Source organism: Cryptotermes secundus, unplaced genomic scaffold (assembly GCF_002891405.2).
Source record: "Cryptotermes secundus unplaced genomic scaffold, Csec_1.0 scaffold548, whole genome shotgun sequence".
NCBI classification, from domain to species: Eukaryota; Metazoa; Arthropoda; class Insecta; order Blattodea; family Kalotermitidae; genus Cryptotermes; species Cryptotermes secundus.
The window spans coordinates 1,442,365-1,466,739 of NW_019732380.1; the positions used below are offsets into that span (position 1 = coordinate 1,442,365).

Here is a 24,375-nt window from a genome sequence, read left to right on the forward strand (position 1 = left end):
ATACTGCAGATAGCAGTAATTGTGAATCCGTAATTTGAGTAATTGTAAGTGCGAATGTGAAATAAAATTCGTTATATCAGATACGGCGTAAAGTTATTTGTCGCGTTATACACCCAATACGTGACAATATGTTCAACTGGATCTCCGATATGGAGTCTTCGGTTCATATCATGATGCTGAAATCAGAATCTGATATGTTGGACTTGGGGTTCCTGCAGCTGTGATTTTGGTATTTAGAGCAGTGTAGTCTGGTAGAAGTCCACCGACGTTTCAGAGGAACGTACTATCTCCATCTTCAGAGCAGAAGCCAATCAAGAAAGCAGTAAGAAGCAAGCGACAAAACCCCCAAAATACCTTTAGACTTCTATTGGACTACATGGCATTGCATCATAAAACATAATTCTCTTCATAATCTAGTAATTTTCTAATGATGATGTAATGGACTACATCAGTATCTGATGAAGATACACCCTCAAAGACGTTTCTAGGCACGCTATAAGTGTATTTTGCATGGGAATGTTAAACACGACTAATGCTTAAATGGATGGAATGTTATCATTCCCGGACTGTAAGACAATTCATTCGAAACTCGCCTTGTATGTCCAGAAACAAATAAGGTTTCCAATGTATCACGGGGATATTTTTCCCTCTTTGCTCGTTGCAAACTGAAATTATTTCCACGAAGAGTAAGTGAGATAATTTTCAACTGTGCATGCGTATATTTTAACGGTGCAATTTATTTAAATCTATTGCTCTACAAATGGTGCATTCCGATATCCGTTTTGTGCGTTATCCAGCCTCGTTTTCAGGCATAAACTAACTAATTACATGCATATGACTCATTCTTGAGAAGCCACCATACGCTGAGCTACTCAAGAATTTCCCGAAATTTTATGGAACCCAAAGATTCATTACCATTTCCATAAGAGCCCTCCACTGGGCTCTATCCTAATCCAGGTAAATCTAGTCCATACAACCCCATCCTACGTCTCTAAGGTCAATTTTAATATTATACTACCAGCTACGTCTTGATCTTCCTAGTTGTCTCTTCCATTCTGGTTTTCCCACCAAAATCTATTAAGCATTCTTCTCCCCATTCGTGCCATATGTCCTGCTCATCTTATCCTCCTTGACTTGATCATTCTAATTATACTTGGCACATGTTATGAAGCTCTTCATTATGCAGTTTTCATTCTCAGTGCCAATGACTCTGAATCTTTTGCAAATTGTGTTCTACCGGTCACTTTTTCAAAATGTTAGGATCCCATAATAGCAAAGCATCGCTTCTGTCTTTCCAAGAAATACTATATTGTCACGTGTATCAGTGACTAAAGACGGGGTTCGGATTGGTAATTGGATTTACTGACCATTTACAGGTCGTAACTACAATTAATTATAACACTTCCAAGATTTCTATAATTATAGCACATAAATAAAATCTTCTATACCTGTTTACACTAGTCGTTGCTAAGTAATTAAATTATATTCGCTTAGTGGGGAGTGGAGTCCAGCTGGGTCCACTCGGCACGGCGGCCACTGATTGGCCTCTGTACCTTCCCCGGGTGATTATGGTGATGGCGAATTTGGTGGAATTAAGATTGGCAGGGGAAACCTAAGTACTCGGAAAAAACCCGCCCCAGCGCCACTTTGTCCACCACAAATCCCACTTGACCAGACCCGGGATCGAACCCGGGTCGCCCTGGTGAGAAGCCAGCGACTAACTGCTTGAGCTATGGCGCTGCTGTCGTTGCTAAGTAACACTCTAAACAATGGCTATTCCTCTGCAAAGAATTCCCTACCTCGTTTCCTGGCAACGGATTTTAACACAGGAACTACAACTGTCATACTCCAGATATCACTGCACTACAGCACACATAAAGTCTTCAAATCACATACTAAGTCTTCATAAGCTGATTTATAATTCTTCTTCTACTACAAACCTCCGGTGGCTACCTCCTACCGAAAACTGAATGACTGGTAGCGCTGATTGTCTTCAACATAATAATTCTGCACGGACCCTACGGAAAACATCGCCTTCTTTTGTTAAGAATTCGTGTTTGCAGCTTTGGTGCCTAATTTTCCCTATATTGTTGTCGCGTTCTTAAGGGTGGGTGTTCACCGGTCGTCGCATATAAACGACAGTTCTTCTATTGTTGCCTGTATACGTTTCCGTGAGAATGTCTACGGACATTCCTCTGTTGTTGTGTAACGTAGCAACGGACTGTTTACCAAGAATCTGTCTTCGAGAGAATTTGTTTACCAATCCGTTGCCAACACTGGGTGTACATGTATCAATATTTTTACAATTATGCATATTTTAATATCATATTAATCATTAATGGAGTTCCTCATTTTCAATACCTCACGTCCTGCACAGCCAACACTCGCATTCCAGCAGTGAGACGTGTTCCACTGATTGAGAAACACTGCAGTAAACTACCAGAGAATATACACACCCCTGTGGTAAACCCAAACAGTCCGTGCAGCTTGCTCCCAACACTCTTAGAAATGCAGATGAGAAGACGGCCAAAATGAAATGCACGCATCGAAGCTGGTTATAGTAAAGGCAGAAGTTTTGCCTAAAAGACATAAGCATAAGAACCTTTCCTCTTTCAGCCCAGTCTCAGATGTTTGACAAATGTGAAAGCTAAAGCTGTCCCTGTATTTAATTAAGCACTATGCCATGAATACATATAGGAAAACGGAGGTATAGCTCCACCATTCTTCACCTCGGCACTAGATGGAGGTGAATGATCAGTTTCACGTCCCTGCCGCTTTACCCCCGGGGAAATCGCCCCCGGTACCCATTACACAGGACGCTGGGTGGGGCTCAGGGCTGGTCTGAACGACGTGGAAGAGATAAAATTCTTACGCTCGCCGCCATATTTAATTATGTACATATTCGTAATTTATTGTATCATGTACAAAATTTATACTTCTTGCGGCTTGCTTTGGAGTAATAGTGTAAGTAACTATTCCAAAATTAAATTTCTTATACTCTGTAATTTTACATATGAGAATTCTTTGCTTCTCTTTATTCAGGATTCTGAACTGAAACACTCTGATTTATGACACAGCTTTTATCAACAATTTTAATTACTGCTAACATACAGAGTAGAATATACTTCAGAATACCGATACTGCTAAGCGGAAAAAAAAGCTACAATCTGTGAACTGGATTTTAAGTCGGTAGGTAATGACGGGAATACTACAGATATGTTCAGGAATTCAGGTGTACACATTCGAGCTTATGAATTAATTATATGACTCACTATTTAAATATTTATAACATATTACTGTCACCAAGTGTAGGGTGGTACGCGTGACGAAAATAACGGGTTCTAGTTCGGATGATTGGATTTATTAGCACTTCTATTACATTCTCTCTTTCTCTCTTAATTACAATTATTACAGCGCTATCGCTGATTTGCTCAATTTACAGTTCACCGTTGCACACGCACTAGGATTCTTCGTCTTCAATAGTCGCCTCCTAGCAACGGATCTCAGCACACAAACTAGCGCTTCAAATCACTGTGAAGTCTTATTATTTCGTCTTCAGTCACTCTGTACTCCTCTGTCCTAATCCGTATTCAATTAATCTTCATAATTCAATAAGGACACGTCCATTCTCGTCCTTGTACTGTCAACTGCTGAACACTCCTGGACTCTGCTTAGCCACGAGTAAGTCAGAGTCTGTGACTTATGTTACGACCGACGGTCAGTCGGCCAGTCTGGCTTGGCATAAAGCACCAATTTGAGGCTTACGACCAGATTTTTATTATTGCCTTGGTGTGGGGCGCTCTCTCTAACGAGAGGACGGGTCTGTCGTTCGCAATTGCTGCTGACGCTCGCCAACGCAGTCATTCTCGGGTTCGAGTCCTGTGGGACCTGCGGCCATATTTTACTGTCACAGATTCGAGACTTCACTTTTCGTCGCCTCCTACGACTCGCAAGGGTACGATGGAGATACTCGACCTCACCTCGACACGGGAGAACTTCATTTTCATCTGAACAGCCTCTTATATAACGTGTTGCTATCCAAGGAAATGTTTTCTGTTCGGTCTTATCCATGGAAATGTGTTCCGCAGTTATTTAGTTTCCAAGAATCAATATTTACAGATTAGTGTTTGTCAACTCGTTTCCTAGCATTGGCTCTACATGCCACAATACTATTTCGTTTAGTCATACATTTCGGTGTACTTTATTTTAACACGGACTCAAAAAAGCAATGTTGAAGCGATCTATTCGAATATTTCTTGATTCAAAAGTAGCTTCTTTCTTCAGGAACTTGTTAATCTCTTTAGACTTATTACTTCTTCTATAATGAAAAATCTTTAACTTAAACAATCTTGTTGATACCTGATTATCCAGAAAGAGAAGAGATTATCAGAAGACAAATATGAAACTAGAAAGCCATTAAAATTGTAATGTTAACCAGCCAAGTAAGACAAAGCAGTAACAGTTCCTTACATCCTTAACTCAGGATTAAATCTTTTTATATTTAGAGGCGTTTGCATTAAATACATATCAGAAAGCCACCTTCAACCACCATAAAACATTTTTAAACAAACTGTTTCTAGCGACAATTTATTCAGGAGATATCTACATTTGCAACTCTTCGCCAATATTGTAGTAACACTTTTAATCTCCCGGAATATTCTTTCTATACACATGCGTAACCTGTCACACCTTACACACGTTTAAACTATACAGACTCTTTGGAGACGAGTCCTTCTTCAGAAGGCACCAGCCACACAGATACTCAACAACTTTCCAACAAATTATGGAACCCGGAGGTTCATTGCCATGTTCACAAGCGTCCTCCACTGGTCCCTGTCCTGAACCAGATGATTCCTGTCCATACCACTCCATCATATTTCTCTACGATCCATATTAATGTTATCCTCTCACGTATATCTACGTCTATCGAGTTGTGTTTCCTTCTGGGTTTCCTACTAAAACCAAACATGCGTCACTCTTCTCCCTCGTGCATGCTACATAACTCTATCCGTTTGTTTAAACACTACGCGGTAGCGTAGTTGGTTGAGGCAATATGCTACAAGTCGGAAGGTCGCACGATCAAATCTCGATGAGGTGAACTTTTTTTTTTCAGTTTACCTAATCCTTTCAGCCTCACTATAGCCTTGGGGTCGACTCAGCCTCTAACAGAAATGAGTACCAGGGATATTCTTGGGGGTAAGGGGCGGCCGGCGCGTAAGGCTGACAACCTCACCGCCATCTGTGAGTCAATTGTCTAGAAGATGTGGGAGCCTCTCACAACCTTATGGGCCTTCACGGCCTGTTACAGGGATACTTTTACCTTTACCTTAATATTTAAAATTTCGATATCCACGAATATGTGGAAATGGCTTTTCAGAACTTGTTGGAAGCTCAAGTATCAATTGAAAAGCTCGTGAAATGAGACACACGTATCAAAAATTGAATTATTACAATGCAGATTCGAGGAAAATACGTTGTCTCTCAGGTCTGCGAGAGTCGTTAGCCATAGGCTATTCTTTCCTAGATATTTTGTGGTCATGAAAGGCTTTAGACATTGGACACAGCTTCTTTAAAAAAATGCTATGCGTCAGTGAGGGAGCACTTAGAGTTGTTCTTGTCCAGGAACAACTGGCACGTGAGAAAGCGGTGAGCGGTCGAACACAGCTTCAAGTGTTCTACCATGACGAGAAACAAGAACTTGTTGTGTCTGTGCTGGCCGCTGACGACCTGGCGCCCCGTGAAGACACCGGCTACGGGACGCTCCCTGAAGCTTATGTCAAACTCAGGTTGATGCCAGTGACGTAAGTAACACAATTTATAATATTCTTGTGCAGAAAATTTTTGCCATTATTTGTAGTTACTGCACTTCGTCTGTTTTGCAATGGGTACTAAGTAAAAAAAGTAGTTTAATTAGCATATAGCAGACGTTTTCATAATTATATATTAAAATGAAGAAGCCGGAATAGCTCAGTCAGTATAGCGACGGGACATGAGCTGGACGACCCGGGTTCAATTCCTGGCAGGGCAAGATTTTTCTCTTCTCAACAGCGTCCAGACCGGCTCTGGGGCCCACCTAGGCTCCTATCCAATGGGTACCGGGGGCTCTTTCCTCGGGGCGTGAAGCTGACCGCTCACCTCAAGAAAGGTGGAGAACGTATCCTCAGCCCCAAATTTATGGAACACGTGTTCTCAGCAGTCCGCAACTTTTTGCGGCGCAAAGTCTCACCGCCCAGCCTCCAAGCTGGAGAACCTTCCCTTGTCCCTCCTCTGAGACGCCTTATTCAGTACGTTCGCAGCTATGGAGTTCGTGGATATGAATTTCTCCTAGCATGAACATCTCAGCTACGTAATCAATATTTTCTCACTTACCTGCATGTCAACTGTATGCTTCAGTTCCTGATAAGAACAAAAAAATAAAATAAAATAAAATTCTTGCAAAAGTCTAAAATTTGGAGTGGTAATAATATCAATTTTTTTTTGTGTGTGTGTTTGACTTGGTAAAGATTCGAAACGCCAAGTTTGAACATACAAGAAAATGTTTATTATTCACAAGACAAAATGAGGTGGAACCTTTTGTCACCCATCCGCCTTGCATTAGTTACGAAGTACCGATAAATAAGTTAACCCCCCCTCCCCAAATCAGAAAGTATTCTGCCTTCCGAACGACAGATGCTGTAGTGACTATTCCAGAGTTGGACTACGACAGTCTGGTAGAATGAAAATATTAAGAAATCAGTGATCGTAAGATCTAAAGGTTCGTGACGATGATGCATTATTACACGATTAATTTTCTGATGATTTTCTAGCGTCCTAATTCTTTACTTGATACGACGTTTCGGAGACTGGGCTGTGTCCCCGTGCTCGGGAAGAAAGCCTACAATTTGGCCCCAATCTATAGAGCTAGTGTATATTTCCGGATAGGGACAGGTATTGTCATCTGTAGACCCGCTGCTGGGCAACGACCGCGAAACAAACAGCTAGATAACGGCCGTTACTAGGCAATGGCCCGTTAACAGCACAAGAAGAACGGTGGTTTCTACGGGGTCCGTGCCGAGATATTATAAGCAAGACAGTCAGTGGATTTGGTAAGTTGAGTTGAGTGAGTCAGTTGGTTGGTAAGTGACTGAGTTAGTTAGTCGAGAGTTGCTGTAGCTAAGGCCAGAGATAGTTCGGAAATCCAGAGGAAGGGGAACGTCCGACGTTGGAAACCGTTACCAGAGAACGACTGGTGAACACAGCAAACTGTGAAGACTTAAGTGTGTGCTCTAGTAAACTGTAAAGTGTGCTAATTAGTGAAACGGTTATAATTACTTGTAGTCACGGATCTGTAAGAGTTCAATAAATGTAATTGCCAATCCAAACGCCCGTCTATAATCACACTCCATACACGTGACAGTATAAAAGCCTACTTTGCTGAGCTTAATTGGTGGAGCTAGCCCCTATTTAGGGACCCTGAAAAAGGGACTAGCTCTATCGATTGAACCCAACTGAGTAGACTTTTTATCTGAGAACGGATTCCAATCTGCAAAACTTTCGTTTCAAACGGATAACTAAATTGATGGGTAATGTCCACAAAATCTTTCATTTCACTGAGCCAGCAATCATACTACTGAAAATGAAATAGGTGTTACTGGACCCTTCGGATACATTACAGATTTACATATGCTTCTCACAATTAAGTAAGATACTTGACGTACTTTTGTGAAGAGTACTATGGACATAACACTGTGGCGTATTGGCTCTATGCAGGAACTGTTGAACCACAGAGGCCTCGGGGCACGCGCGCGACGTGAGAGTTGCGGATTGTATAGGCGCGTTGCTAGGCGACAACTCTGTGAACACTTGGATTGCGCAACAGGAAGTGCGAATGACGTCACACACCCCAATCATCCCGTAACTACGCAACACTCGGTAAACACCCCTCCCCGCTAGGCTGTATATACTTGTAAACGGAGACTATGAATAGAGTTTTGTAATTTCGTTTTTATGTAATTTTTTAGCCTCACGGAAGGAAAATCGACATTTTATGACTTGTTTTAATGTTTATTGTACTGTATTTAAACCGCGTTATATTTCAAAGTCAGACTCTATAAGCCATAAACATATTAGTTTCCTAGAGACAGCAGCCTCTGACTTGACCCTGTAGGAAAAATGAATTGCCATAACGTGTAAAGTTGTAAGTCAGGTGTGCCGTCGAATCTTGTTCTATCAGTGGAACTCTTTGGAAATCCATCTGCTTTATTTTCTAGCTGTTCTGTATTTCGTATTCCTTTTCAAGTCTATTATTTCATTTTACTTTTGTTTAAGTACGACGAAGGAAACATAAACAGATTTCTTTTCAACCGAATCTATACAAATACAGAATTTCCCAGAATAATGATTGCTCGTTTTCTTGTGCTTTCATACTCTCTTCATAGATTATTAAGCAACTAAAAATGATAACACAGAGATTTCGTCAAGGTATTCTTATTGGAGATGTTTAAAACATCCTACATTATCATCCAAACATGATCTACAACTCTGTACATTGGAAGTACACTATAATACAGTATGCGCCAAAATATACTGTACTGAAATTAAAAGACATCCTGTTGATACCACTGTCCATTCATGTGAAGGCCCCTTGCACGACAGAACCTTCTCAAATCCTGAAGAAATGGTCCGATCACCATGTCCCTGTATCGTTCTTGGGTGACGGTAAGAGCACTATTTTCCTCATCCTCATCGAAATAGGGGCCTAATATACCGTGTGCTGAGACGGCGCACCATACCGTCACACGTGTACTGTGTAGCGGTTTCTGGACGATAACATCTGGCCGCTCAAAACCAAGGAAGCGAGTTTTCTGGCGACCACTTCCGTATGAGCGGAAATAATACTCAATTATGAATACATTTTCCTCCGTTGAGAGACCCATTTTCAACAACTGCACAACACACCTTCCTTTTCACTACTCGGAACACGTGCGGCTGGAGCTATGCCCCGTCGACAAACGAACATGCGCGTTCGAGGTGCGCGAGTTTCAGTATTGTATCTTTTGGCGCATACTGTATTATTTTGGAACATCCTGTATGTGACAAGACGAAAACACGTCGAAGAGAAAGCCAAAGAAAATAGGATGAAAATGAGCTGAATCTAGGTCAGGGAAGATGCTCCTTACAAAAATGTTATGCAAGGAGAACCCGGTGACCTCGTTCCAGATGCGAAGACTAGTCTGTGTTGACCTGCTTTGCTTTACACGACTAGAATGTCACCCTGTTTCGGAATTAAAGGAGAAAAAATATGCTTGGGGGTTTGCTGTCCCTTCAGCCAATCAATCATTTTTTTTCAATATTATGAAATCAGCGTGAGACACAAGTGAACTCAATCTTGGAGTCCCTTAGAGATTAAGGGAAAGGAGTTACATAACTGGTTTATTCTGCGAAAAAAAATGACAGTTTTATGATATTATTTTGTATTAATTTCACTCCATTCAATAAAATGTCAAATTGTTCAATAGATTAAGCAGTTACATTTTGATTTTATAGGTTGTTCTGAAGTGCAATTCAAATGGATATTGAAAGAATGTGAGGAAGTGTGAATATACATAACTAATATTAATAAATATGTAAAAAGTATTATCTTCCGTGACATGAGACCGTGTAGTCTGGTAGAAATTTATCTATGTTTTTGAGGAATTTACAGCTTTAAGGTCGAAAAATAAGCCAAGCCACAAGCGAAGTGAACAATATGGTTGCTGTGTACTTCAATTACTCTTCGGTTCTGATGAGGTATTACTTTCTCTCGAAACATCGTCAAATTTCTGTTAGATTTCACGCCTTCATATAACAGAAAATTTTCTGACATGTGATGAAAACTTGGTTCTTTCCGGTGGTATTTTCAGGGCAGTGAATTACTTTTAAGAACTAGATAGAAGCTCCGACCAAGGTATACTTTCATGAACAGTTATATCTTCTGCAAAATAACGCCGTGTAGTCTGTTAAAATTAATTTGATGTTTCGGAGGACTATGTCTCCGTCTTCAGAGTTTGCTACCTGCTTCTTTCTTGGCTTATTCTCCGACCCTAAATATAGAGATGTTCCTCCGAAACGTCGACTGACTTTCAACGGAGTACACGACGTTATATTCCAGTAGTTAGAACTATTTATAATCATCCTACATATCGTTTTCTTTTAATATTAAAATGAAATTATTACAGTGTAGGCCCAAGAATTCTCTCGTGCATATGTCGTTTGAACGAGAGGTACGGACTTTATTTTAGGCACTGACAATCGCTTCTTCCAAATGAATGGCTCCGGAAGAAAGTAGATGGAATCTACTCGCATCTACTTCAGTCTCTAGCACTAGAAATTTTTTTTTTTAGTACCGATGTTGTTAAAATGCTTGCTACCATTCAGTCCAGAACCTTTTGTATTCTTGTCTGCTGTCCAAAAACATAAAAATTGGAATATACAAAACAATAATTTTGCCTGTGGTTCTGCATGGGTGTGAAACTTGGTCTCTGACATTTGGGAACACAGACTGAGGGTGTTTGAGAACAGGGTGTTGAGGAGAATATTTGGACCGAAGAGAGATGAAGTGACAGGAGGTTGGAGAAAACTGCATAATGAGGCGCTTCATAACTTGTACTCTTCTCCGAGTATAATTAGGACGATCAATTCAAGGAGGATGAGATGAGCAGGGCATGTAGCACGAACGGGGGAAGAGGAATACATATAGAATGTTGGTGGGAGAGCCAGAAGGAAAGAGACCACCGGGAAGACCAATGCATAGGTGGTGGACAATATTAAAATTTATCTTGGAGAGATAAAATGGGATGGAATGGATTGGATTGATCTGGCTCAGGATAGGGACCAGTGGAGGGCTCTTGTGAACACGGTAATGAACCTTCGGTTTCCATAAAATGCTGGTAAATTCTTGAGTAGCTGGAGGACCATATCGCCTACATCTGAAGTATAGAAAAAATAAGCCAAGCAAGAAACCATCAAGAAACAGGCAGCAAGCACTGAAGAAGGATAAATTATCCTCCGAAACGTCGGACTGCTTTCCGTTTATAGCCCACTGAAACCCTGACAATAATTTAGAATCTCCCTTTATTTTGTGAAATCATCATCGACTGATAACATTTCATTGGGGGAAAAAGAAAAATCTTTTGAATTCCATATCCTTCTAGACAATGGACATAAAACTTCTCACCGCGGCGACCCGGGTTCGATCCCGGGTCTGGCCAAGTGAGATTTGTGGCGGACAAAATGGCGCTGGGGTAGGTTTTCTCCAAGTACTTCGGTTTCCCTTGCCAGTCTTCATCCCACCAATCGCTCCAGAATCACCCTCACCTATCATCTGGGGCTGGTACAATAGGCCAGAAGTAGCCGCAATACAAGGGACTTAGTCCCACCCCACTAGCAAAAAGAAAATGTACGTAAAACAACTACTGGTTCGTAAGATTTAAGATTTTCACGGCGGTAACTATGAAGAATGCCGTCTTCTGAGATGTGGTGTCACGTAGATCTTGTGTGAATCCGCGAATGAGGAACCAGCGTGAGCAGATGGCTACCCTGAAGGTGGAAACGATGCGTTCCTCAGAAACGTCTGTTCACAAAAGATCTACACGTCGCCACTTCCCAGAATACGGCATTCATTAATTACTGGTTCGTTCGAAGATGTCTATCTTCGGGGATATAACGCCGTGTGGTCCTTGAGTCAATCGATGATTCGGAGGAAGATATCGCCTCCATCTTCAGAGTCGAACAATAAGCTAAGCAAGAAGTACGAGAGAAGCAGGTCGAATAGAAATGTCGGTTGAATTTCAACGGACTACAAGGCGTTATGTCAGAATATAAGAACTCTTCATAACCACTGCTGTGAGAAGCTCAAATCCTACACATCTTTGTATCTTTGTTTCTTTGTTTGTTTGTTTAGGAACGAGCAGTGTTGTGCTCAATCAGATGTAGCGGAACCCACGCAGAATCCCATTTGGAATGCAACGTTTGACTTTCCGAATGTCCCAGGCGAGGAACTCATGGACAAAACAATTGAAATAACGTTATGGGATTCCTGCCCCGACCGAGACAGTGTCTTCCTTGGTAAGTGGCTCCTGTACTGCTCTACGGGCCAGTGACAACGCTAAAGAGAGCTTCGATTTACTCATTACTGACTATTCTCCGATACACAGTTACTTCATTAAATAACAGCGGTATAATTAATTATTAAAATTGATTCTATTAACTTCTGCTTATACCTTGATGAAATAGGGTCTCTGGCCTGTTCCCATTCAGAAATAATTAATTCTGAAATTTAGTCTTATAAACGTTCTGTGGGTGTCGGGATAACACAGTAGGTATAGCGACTGGCTACGGGTTTGACGGCCGAGGGGTCGGATTTCCGAGTCCCAGTAGGAGCAAGATTTTCTCCTCTCCACGTAATCCAGAACGGTTCTGGGGCCCACCCAACCTCGTATCCAATGGGTAACGGGAGCTCTTTCTCCGGAGGAAAAGCGGCCAGGGCTCGAAACTGACTACTCACCTTGAAATATTGCCGAGGTCAAGAATAAGTAGATCTATTTATCTATGGCTTACAGCCCTTGTTGACCTTGGCCGATTTTTCAGTTTCTTAAATTCATACAGTCGTTAGGACTCCTTGGACAGGGGATCAGCCCATCGCAGGGCGGCTATCTACACACAGAACATCACAAACACAGAATAGATGCACACAGACGTCCATGCCTTGAGTGGGATTCGAACCCACATTCCCAGTGTTCGAGAGGGCGAAACGGTTCATGCCTTAGATCGCGCGGCCACTGCGACCGGCATTTCCGATGTATAGTCTCTTATACAGCCAAAAGTATAATTTCTCGTTGGTGGAATATGGCGTCTCAGGGAATTGTAGGGACCAAAACCAGGTTACAATATTATGAAATTGTATGAAACGTACAATTAATACAGCCCTACAATTCCTCTAAGCATGGCAACTTTAAATTTAAATAGTTATTCTCAGATTCGAAAGTAACGCACTTCTGTTTCAGTTGTTGTTCGACACTAGCTGTACCTGTTTTCTTCGCTACGCTTCTCGAAACGTCTGATCAAACCGCCATCATTTCACATCTACTCAACGCTTCGTTACTCCACTAAAGATGAATATCTGAATGCTTATGTTTCCAGGCGAATGCACCGTAGACTTACAGAAGGCATTTCTAGAGGACAGACCAGTATGGTACCGACTTGAGGACCCCCGTCAACTGCGAGGAGGAGGGAAGTCACCTCATTCATCACCCCGGAGTTCTCTTGCAAACGAAGTCGCTCAGCGGCTCCTCAGAAGAACAGAATTTGGCCAGCAAAAGTCCTTCTCAGGTGCGACTCGCATATCTCTTACAGGAATTTTACGTGTATAGGCTTCAGCTGATGTACTTACAACAGACAAACAGGCAGAAAATATAACATGGGAAAAAAAAAGATCAGAAATGAACAAAGAATTTTGATTTGCAAATCTAAAGCGATGTGATCATTTATAAGACCTAGGAATACATGAGAGGACATTATTAAAATAGAATTTAAATAAACAGCATAAGAGAGTTGACTGAATTAATTTACATATGTATTAAGAACCGCCTCTGTGGTCTAGTGGTCAGAGTTCAACCTCGTGTGGATAACTGAGTAGCTACTTGAATAGAAAGTAGCGGCTCCGGTCTAGAAAACCGAAATAAACAGCCGTCGGGAGTAGTTGCGTTGACCAAGCGACACCCTCTATCCGCTAAACTTGGCAATTATTTCGCCGACAAGCAGTGGTCGCTCGATCGGTATAGTTCGCTTGCAGACTAAAGCCACGGACTTTGTTTTTGTTTTGTATATGTATTAAGCACTTACTATCCTCCAGCCAAGAGAAGGTGAAGCAAGTGCTGGGTAGAATAGGTCAAACTTAGCCATTCTTCTGTTTATATAGGGACACATCATTGAGTGTACCAACAGCAATATTAAGTACTTCCAGCTTACATAGTACAAATATTACATATTAAAAAACTCCGTGGCCTGTAGTCCGCAAGCGAACTATACCGACCGAGCGAGCGCCGCTTGTCGGCGAAGTTAGCGGATAGAGGGTCTCGCGTGGTCAGTGCAACGAATCCCCACGGCCGTTAATTTCGGTTTTCTGGACCGGAGCCGCTATTTCCTTGAAATAGCTCCTAAATTATCCTCACGAGGTTGAGTGGACCCAGTTTCAGATCCACCACTTCTCAGAAAATCTGGTAGCGCCGGGAATCGAACCCGGGTCCTCTGGATCGGTGGGCAGGAACTTTGACCACTAGACCACAGAGGCGGTCCAATATTACATGTTAGCTGGCCTAAATAATTTCTTCGCTGTCTATTCACTGGAAGATAATAGTTAAGTAGGTAATATTATTTTTAATGCTAGTGGGGTGGAACTAAGTTCCCTGTACTGCGGCGACTTCTGGCCTATTGTACCAGCCCCAGGTGATAGGTGAGGGTGATTGTGGAGCAATTGGTGGACTGAAGATTGGCAGGGGAAACCGAAGTACTCAGAGAAAACCTGCCCCAGCGCCACTTTGTCCACCACAAATCCCACTTGACCAGACCCGGGATCGAACCCGGGTCGCCGCGGTGGGAAGCCAGCGACTAACCGCTTGAGCTATGGCGCGGCCCTAGGTAATGTTATAGTCAGACATGTCAATGTGTTGGTTTCTGGTGTTTCTGAGACTCACGTCTCATCATTAAGGGTTGATGTGATGATATAGGTAGCATTACATAGGTATGCTGTAGACAAGTCGTTCATAGGGAGACAAGGAATATACACTGATATTTGCTTGTTACCGTTGATTTTCAGATGACAAGGACAGTGATGAGAAGGCCAGCAGCCCAGAGCTCAACTTCCTACATCCAGACCATGCTTGGTTGGCACTAGGGTCCGCCTCAAGCTCTAGACGGGGCTCCAGCCAATCCGAGCAGCTGGAAGTTGAGACGTACCAACTTGGGCGTGATTTTTCCAGATCTCTTCCAGGATCTAGGCGCAGCTCCTTCCAGTCAGGACAAAATGTTGCAGCCGATAAAGGTATGGACCAATGAAACAGAATGATAATTTCTAGTGATTATAATTACGTTACGAAACCGTATTTTACTTCAGAAATATTTCAAATTCTCCACTTTCTTTATTTCATAAATTTTGTATTTTATCAGCAAATCATACTTTCCAGTATTTTCATGATCGATTTCAGCCTCAAGGATGAAACATACAGTGCACTGGCAGATGTACGACTCGTGGCTTTTGACAAGTTTACCAGCAAGCGTCAGTGTTTTCCAGAATATGTAACTGCTAAAAGAGGCATTAATCCGTAACCCATCTTCCGTCCTCTAGCTCAGTTACATATCCATTCCGATATCCGAATTGGTATTTAGTTCAGAATCTTTACACACATCATAGTACTGATCTCTTCAATAATTATGATGTATACACAAATACGCGGATAGAAGTGACCAGAAGACGAGGAAGAAGACGTAAGAAGATGCTGGATGACCTTGGGGACAGAAGAGGATATTCTCATTTGAAGGAGAAAGCTCTAGATGGCATTAAGTGGAGGAACTGTTTTGGAAGAGACTGTGGACCTGTCGTCTGACAGATTACTGATGAATGAATACACAAATACACCTGGGATTACACAAAATATAATAAACTCCTTTTATGACACCATTCCTGTAAAAGCGTATTAAATTTTAATTAGTGTATTTCAGCCACACACATCCTTTGTGATTGTGAGACCATAGCTTATATAAGACTTCGTCACCTGGGTCAGTTCTTTAGGGAACAAAGAGATTCCTATGACACTCCTATAAACAAAGTTGTGCAGGTACATGTTATCAAGTGTAGGATTGATAAATGTCTAATCAAAAGGGGAAGCAAAATAGATTATTTTAGGTCACGATGCAAGTGCAGGATTATTATGATCCACCCCTGATTCATTCAGTCATACATTCACTCATTCAGTTTGCGTGTTAACTTCTTCAGAATTGTAAACCATGATGTATAATTAGTTTAATTTTCTATCCTTCGAGCTCCAGGCAGTTCACTGTCAATCCTGCTCCTTAATGCTTCAGTCTGCATTGCAGTTCTGTGCATATATATTTCTTGCTCAAAAGTTTTCTATGATTTACTTAAAGATCCTGAACTTCCACCTCCAAGCTACAGTAAAGAGCGACGAAGGAGCTCATGCTCAAGGGGCAGAGATCCAGACGAAATCCTAAGGAGCCTCAAGGCAGTAAAGGGGGAGCTAGGTCGAACCATGAGCCTGAGTGGGGAGAAGAGGATGTTTAGACGTGAGTATTTTTATGTCTGATGAATTCAAATGAGCACATTGCAGATTTTTATGAAACTTTGCCATATGCTAGCATCCTTTTCTACATTTCATAATAAATTTGAACACTTTCAAATGTACCAATTCTTTCAGTAAAGTCCCTTAATTACAAATTTATTCAAGAGTATTCAATGTACAGAACCCTAAGAATTTCTTAAAGCCTACAAGATTTTAAAACAGTTTTATTTAAATTAAGGAGGGAGTAAACCACTGAGAATATTTAGAATACGGTATTTCCATGGGTTCGGTATTTTAACAATAGTTTAGCATATTAATATATTTTTTAATATTTTAAGACTCTTAATTAGTTTTAAATACTTGTTTAATATAGGTTTAAAGCAGCATAAAACACACCAGTTATACTGTGCGTATAAAGGTGATTAATGAAAAAGTAAGAAGCACACCATATTTTTCAGTTTACTGTAACACACAATGATACATACAATATATGGATTCATACAGGAGACATAATTGAATAGTATGTTCTGTTAATGTATCACCTGATGATGGCTCCATGAGACGAAACATATCATGACATTGTACAACCAATAAACTCAGTTATACACAGTGAAATGTGAGCAAGTTGTTTGGTATATATTGTTGTGTTTGACAGGAAAAGCAAAACTCATATATAGTATTAACACAAAAGAAAAGACTATCTGCCTCTTTACTTTCCTTAATGTTTCACACCAATGCAGAACCACAGGTAAAATTATAGTTTTGTATGTTCTAATTTTTACATTTTTAGACAGTAGGTGAGCAGAATAAAAGATTCTGGACTGAATGGTAACAAGCATTACCTGAACTTAACCAGCTGTTAATTTCCTAATGAATGAAATTTTGTTTTGTTACTGTCACTCCCAAATATCTGAACTTTGCTACATTTTTATGGGATCTATTATTATTTATCTGTATGCTCAGATTTAGCCTTACATTCTGGTGAGAGATTTCAATATATACTTAGTATTCTCTGTGTTTACTTCTAGACTGACTTTCTAACTAGCATCAATGAGAGCTTCTGTGTCTTTCTTTAGAGTATTTGTGTTATATCCTAATGGATTTACATCATCAACATAGAACAGAAGGTGATGTGTCCCATTTAATTTCAGTCCCACCCAGTTTTCTTGGACTATTCTAATGGAGACCATTTTGATAGGGAACATATCAGACAAAGTTTACCTATACGGACTTTACCATATATTTTATTTAAACACATTTTAATCAGCCTAAGTAGTTTAATGGGCACCCCAAACTCTATGAGAATATTGTACAATACTTACTTTCATATTTAATTAAGAAAAAGTAAGTATATTAATTTATTCTGATATAACTTAAAAAATGAATATTAAATTCAAAGCTTAAATATTGAAATCCAGAATATTTTACCGTTGACTGACCCAGTATACTTACAAAAGGAAGGAATGATGGATGAACACTGTGACATTGTGGAGGAAGAAAATAAAGGAAGTATTTTTCTATTTTTGTAACTCTTATTAAGATATTTTCTCTTTTTCTCTTTGCACCTTCTTTAATTGGTGTTTAATATATATGTCACTTCTATGCATTTTATGGTTATGTTGATGCATGTGTGTTCTAAGTGTACCTTACAGTATTATCATGTGAATAATATAAATCATTTACATTACTAAAATTAAGAATATACAGATGTAAGAATGCTTCAAGGACAGAGTTATGTACTGTACTCGTGCATTAATTTTGGCAAAAATATCCAAGGTATCAGAAGTATAAGATACAGAGAGTTGCTCACAGAACAAACAATAAAATTAATACCGAAGTGCTAACAAATTATTAATGCAAACTCAGTTGAGGGACAAAATATGTATATATTTAAAATAAAATAGTTATGTTTTTCAACATGACAAGATACTGAGAATATTGTATCACATGCAAACAACAGAGCATGTGAAAATTATTTGAAATTAGACAGATAATTTTAAAATACTGTAATTAAGCCCATCTTTCAACACAGGTCTGAACTGGTTTCATTCCAACTTCACTATCTCCCTAATATTCATCTTAATGTTATCTTTCAATTCCCTTGCCAGTCGTCAAAGAGAACATTTACTAATGGATTTCCCTAACAGAATTCTGAATGCAGTACTTGTCTTTCCTTCCCCAGCTACATGCATAGCCCACTACAGCTTCCTAGAATTCACTATCATAACTTTAGGTGACCAACAACACTTGGAAAAGTTGTTTATTATGTAATATACTAAACTTAGGTCCAAATATTCTCCCCAGAAGTATGTTTTCACATATCTGTAATGTATTCTCTTTCCTCAAAGCGAGAAACCACACATGAGATCTATAAAAATTACAATCAAAATCATTGTTTTGTGCATTCTGATACCTGATAATATTCGATTATAAAGGGTTCTGACAATGGTGTATAACACTCAGAATCACTGGGTTTTTGGACCCGTAAGTCTGACCGATAATTTAGTCTTGCAGGCAGCAATAAAATTAAAAATACAAAATCCTTTTTAAAAGTAAAAAAAAATGTGTGTCTGGAAGAAGGGATAGCAAAAATTGACCACTGGAACTCCTCATATAGAGGCAATCACATGACAGCATATTTTGTATATAAAAAAAAGAGCTCTATGTAATAAGTGTTCGCTTTTAAAGCACAGTAGATTATCACAACAGTTATGCAACTGACATCCCTTCGAATGTTTAACGGTTTGAATTCTGATATGACACCTGACAAAATTTTGTTTTACTTTAAGATCTAAAAGTTTGTGATGATGGTACATTAGTAAAAATATAATGTTTTTGAACATTATCCATCATGTTGTCTTTATATAAAAACCGTCCTGTTTATTTTTTTAGATAAAGACAACATGATGGATAATGTCTAAAAACATAATATTTGCGTTTGTTGTATTTTCCTAAGAAAAGTTCTATGAAAGTAATTTCAAACACATCAGAATAACTTTCTCATCATTCTCACTTATCATACCATATTTTAATCAAAACTGTGTAGCTTCTAGAAGCATAGAGACTGCCAAAATAAGAAGCAACACATATGGGAATTACGAGCCCTTAGGTATGAATAACATCTTAACGCGATACTGGTAGCTTAAGAGTATGTTCAATAGTTTAAACAGATTATTGTGTAAAGAATTTTTCAGTTTATTCAGATCTTAAGCATAACCATTCCCATTAACATCCTGTTGACATGTTCTCACCAATGAATAACCTAGTTATTTCTCATCTGATGCTTTATAACCCCTGCAGTTAGAAGAACATTGTTTTATACAGAGAAAATCCTTTATAAAGAACCATACAATATATGCAAAATCTGGAAATGACTGTTCAAGAATCGATCTTCTATCACAAATACTTCTCAAGAACTGGCTCTAGAAATCTTAAAGGGAGACATGTATGTCCACATATTCACAGCGGAAATTAATATATGTAGATTAAGTAAGACTGACAGAATATTGGCTGCTTATGATACAGCACAGAGTTTATGTATTCTGCCACCAGGCTGCAGTGTTGACAACGTGTATTTCAACAGCAGCAATAAGCTAAAACTTCGACCCCAGCGCACGGGAAGTCGCGATGAACTTCTACCATCAATGAAGCTGCTTTGTAAGTTAGGCAGATTAAAGGCTCGAAGTAGACTTAGCGTAGAAAACACCTGCTTTACTTAGCTTTATTCCAGTAGAACGAGTTACCAGTAGCACAAGTTACCAGTAGAAATTATTTTATAAAAAATCTGGTCTTGTTGTTGCTTTCTTCTTCTGAAACTGAATTGCAGTTTATGCCTATAGATACTTTTGAGTAAGTTAGAATTAATATTCATACTAAATTATGTAGGCTGTAGTGCTACATTTTCTTAGTAGGACGAGAGATTTTATTTTATGCCAACAGCTGTAGAAATTAATAAATGTTAAATCATAATAAGTTTCCCTCATTCGAAAAATTTAGCAATTGTAGCTGTGCTGTAAATGTCAGGATAGAGCCTTCCTAAAGCCATGATCATGTTCTTCCAAATCTTTCCAATTCATCATTCATCAATTATCCTACCATTCAATGCTAGCTACTGACAGCTTCGTGATATATATATATATATGTAGTATAACCCACCAAAAGGAAAAATACGAGGTATATAACATACAGAATATCCTGTAACTTCAGGAAGTGGTTCCTGAGAAAATACAGAATTTTATTATCAACACGGGCCCTATTCTCAGGGGTGTCTTGGCTATGAGATTTTGGAATATAGCTTCACTTGAAGAAGTTTGTCATTGGGGGGAAAACGTTTTATTGGGTGAAAGATGCTTTTCATCTGACCCCATACGTTGTAATGTAAGGGTCTGAGATCCGGCGAACGCGGTGGCCAGTTCATCTTACAACCATGACCGATTCATCGGCAAGGTAGCTATTCATTCGGATATCGTGTGTTATCCCTACCAAAATGTGAAGCTGTCTCGAAATGCTGGTAGTACATCAATCAGAGTCGCACAGAAAGTTTCTCCAAGATGGCCGACACTCTGGTTTGAAAAAATCCGGCGTAAATGTCACTTGTCAGAATAACATCACGGCACACGTTTACAGAAAAACGAACGTGACTTACTTTCTACTGCTCTGCATGTATTTTCATGAGCCCATAACTGGGACATTCCGGTACTGTTCATATTCACTTCATAGTCAATTAACAAAATGTGCCGATAAAGATGGAGTCTGCGGCTAACAAGCGACATGATTCCAATATTCATAGCTCCGAACCCGTTGAGAATAGGACCCGTGCTGATATGTCATTCATAATGAACTCACCTTCTGAAATCACTATATAACTTCACGGGGCATCCTGTATTATTCCGTATATAAGAATGTGTATTACACTTATCTGACGTTTTCGTATATTCCAAATTATATTCGAATAAATTTCGTTAACATCATCGACATGAATGACAACAGAACGTCCTCACTTCATCCGTTCAATTGGCTTGTCTGTCTGTCCCACACTGTATTGTAACAAAAAAAAAAATTGGTTACTACCGAAAGGTTCCTCTCGGAGAGAGAACCTCAGGAAATTTGTCATTTTTTCGTTACATACATGGCTTCGACTCGACGTCAATTTCTTTCCCCATTCCTTCCTACCAAGACAATGAGTGTGTAACCACCATATATTACATAATAATAAGGTAACGAAACGTGTTTATGCTAGATTATTACGCGCAGTATTTTCATTTTTATTGTCTGTTTGAGTAGTTATAAATAGTGTACTGTAATTTCACGTGTGTAAAGTTCCAGAGACAGGAGAGACCAGTTATCCTGTCCAATTTTCTTCATTTTCTTCAGTCTCTCTAGCTAAATGCTGGTAGGAGGTTACCGTTTCCTTCCTCATCAAATTCAATTCATTATTCACTAAACATCCTGTCATTTGACATTTCCCCTTCTACTAGACACATGATTGGGGCAGGCGGTAGCGTAGTTGGTTGAAACACTACGCTACAAGCCGGGAGGTCGCAGGTTCGATTCCAGACGAGGTCACTGGATTTTCAATTGATCTAATCTTTCCAACAGCACTATGGCCTAGGGGTCGACTCAGCCTCTAACAGAAATGAGTACCAGGAATTTTCTTGGGGGTGTACGTGGTGGCCGGCGCGTAAGGCTGACAACCTCACCGCCATATGTGAGCCGATTGTCTAGAAAATATGGCAGCCTCGGCGTCTCATAGCCTTATGTGCTTCCACGGTCTGTTACAGGGATAGTTTTACCTTTTTACGTTTTATTAGGCATATGATTATTTATGAAGGAAAAACTAAGAAATATTTTCTAATATTTTTATCTTTACTTTAGCGTTCGTCATTTATTATTCACTGATTAACATCAATGGACTGCTCATTTAATGATTAATATGAATAACTTGTTTATTTCTGATAAAAATAAGGCAAATTCTTAACTGTAATTCTAATATGAATTAACTCATTGTTATAGTTGTTGCTCGATATAAGAGTTTAGTGTACATTGCGATTTGGGGAATATTTGCTACTGAAAGGCACATTTCATTCACTGGGAAATACGACAGTATGGGTGCTTGGAAATATTCGTTAAATACACTAAGATGAAAGAAATACGGTTTACAGACTGCATGGATTGTACGCAACCGCTGTCATATGTAATGAATAAGAAAGGGAATTTAAATAACTCTAAAGGCCTATTCAGAAGAATGTATAATAGTTATATACATCTGCATATTTAAATAATTCTAAAGGCCTATTCAGAAGAATGTATAATAGTTATATACATCTGCATATATTTTCATTTCAATGTAGGGCAAAGCCATGATATATAAAGACAGCTAATTAATCTTGGAAAATGTGAAAAAAATTAAGCTTGGAGGAACGACATTAACAAATCCAGACTGTACTAACACAGAAACAAAGAGCAGGTTCAATTTGGAGAATGTATTCTAGTGTTCTACTCAGTACCTCCTTTCTCCCCGATTTCTATCTAAAATTCTGAGAATTCAAATAACACAATGTTACCTGCCTTTCGTAAAAAGTAAAGGTAAAGCTATCCCTACAACAGACCGTGAAGGCCCATAGGGTTGTGAGACGTCGAGGCTCCTACACTTTCTCTAAACAGTCGGCTCACAGATGGCGGTAAGGCTGTCAGCCTTACGCATCGACCGCCCTTTAGCCCCCAAGGCGATTCCTGGTACTCATTTTTGTTGTAGACTGAGTCGATCCCAGGGCCATAGTGCGGCTGGAAGGATTAGGTAAATTTAAAAAAAAATCCACCTCATCGGGACTCGACCCCGCGACCTTCAGGCATGTAGCATAGTGTCTCAACCAACTACGCTACAGCAGGTGCCCCCTCCACTGTCTTTTGTATATATCTGAAATTCGGTATCTTGCATTGAGGGAAGAAAATAGACTGAATGTGTTTCAGAACTGGGTGATAAAAATATTTGGGCTAAAAGCGAGATTGTAGGAAGAGAATGGAGAAAGTTGCTTAATGATGGCCTTCATAATTTGTACTCTTCCCAGATATTATGAGAGCGATCAGAGCGCAGCCAGATGGACAGGCATACTTCTAGCATAGGACATGAGAAATGCAAAAAGAAAGAATACTTGAAGAGATGATATCAATTGAAAGATACAGACTTAGGCTGAAGGATAATATTAAAACGGATCTTAAGGAAACTCTGTCAGACACTGAATTAAACTGACTCAGGATAGGGTCCAGCTTTTGAAAATACTATAATGAACATTCTGGCATCAAAAATGTAGGGATATTTCTTGATCAGCTGATCGACAATCAGCTTCTCAAGGACTGAATGATATGTAATTAATTCGTTGCTCGGATGGCTGTTTGGTTATTTTCAACACCTGCTCGCAGTTATTTCCAATCATGTTAATATTAATTTCAACTCGACAATATCATGAATACGTAACTGGTAATGTAAATTTATAAATAACACAAATTTTTCATTCTTTGAGAAAGACATTGAAAGTTGTAACACATTTCCTTTAACGTGTTCTCTTTAATAGGCGTCATCTGTATTTTTTTAAAGTGAAGTACAAATATTTCAACATTTACGACATTTAGGGCGGTATCGCACTAGGATGCCGTGGCAGCGACACCAACAGCGATGCCATGGCGTCCAGCTGCCAGATGGTCGGGACTGAATTCCAATTATAAATCTCTCGGGAACTAACGTGGAGAACGCATATGAAAGCTAAGAGAAGACAACTAGAGCTCAAAACCAGGAATATGAATTGGCTAATCGACAAAAAATCACAGCTATCTCTTGAAAACAAAATAATCCTATACAAAACAATAATCAAACCAGTCTGGACCTACGGTATAGAGTTATGGGGATGTAGTGAACCTTCCAATACAAAAATTCTCCAAACGTTCCAATCCAAAACGCTAAGAAAGCTAGTTAATGCTTCCTGGTACGTAACAAACGCTACCTTACACAATGATCTAAGCATACCATATGTAACAGAAGTCATCAGAGCATACGCGGAGGAACACA

The 24,375-nt window shown here is 39.6% G+C and overlaps 1 protein-coding gene and 1 long non-coding RNA gene across 3 annotated transcripts in view; one reads left to right on the forward strand and one right to left on the reverse strand.

Moving 5' to 3' along the window:
• Positions 1–24,375, forward strand: part of LOC111867606 (regulating synaptic membrane exocytosis protein 1) — a 395,538-nt gene that overhangs the window by 351,099 nt on the left and 20,064 nt on the right. For both annotated transcript variants that reach the window (XM_033752742.1, XM_033752743.1), the window contains exons 19-23: positions 5,623–5,801; positions 11,921–12,084; positions 13,159–13,347; positions 14,834–15,058; positions 16,162–16,317. In XM_033752742.1, coding sequence (XP_033608633.1) covers positions 5,623–5,801; positions 11,921–12,084; positions 13,159–13,347; positions 14,834–15,058; positions 16,162–16,317 — 913 coding nt within the window. The remainder of the gene's footprint in view (positions 1–5,622; positions 5,802–11,920; positions 12,085–13,158; positions 13,348–14,833; positions 15,059–16,161; positions 16,318–24,375) is intronic.
• Positions 1–24,375, reverse strand: part of LOC117282566 — a 189,889-nt gene that overhangs the window by 140,068 nt on the left and 25,446 nt on the right. The window lies entirely within an intron of this gene.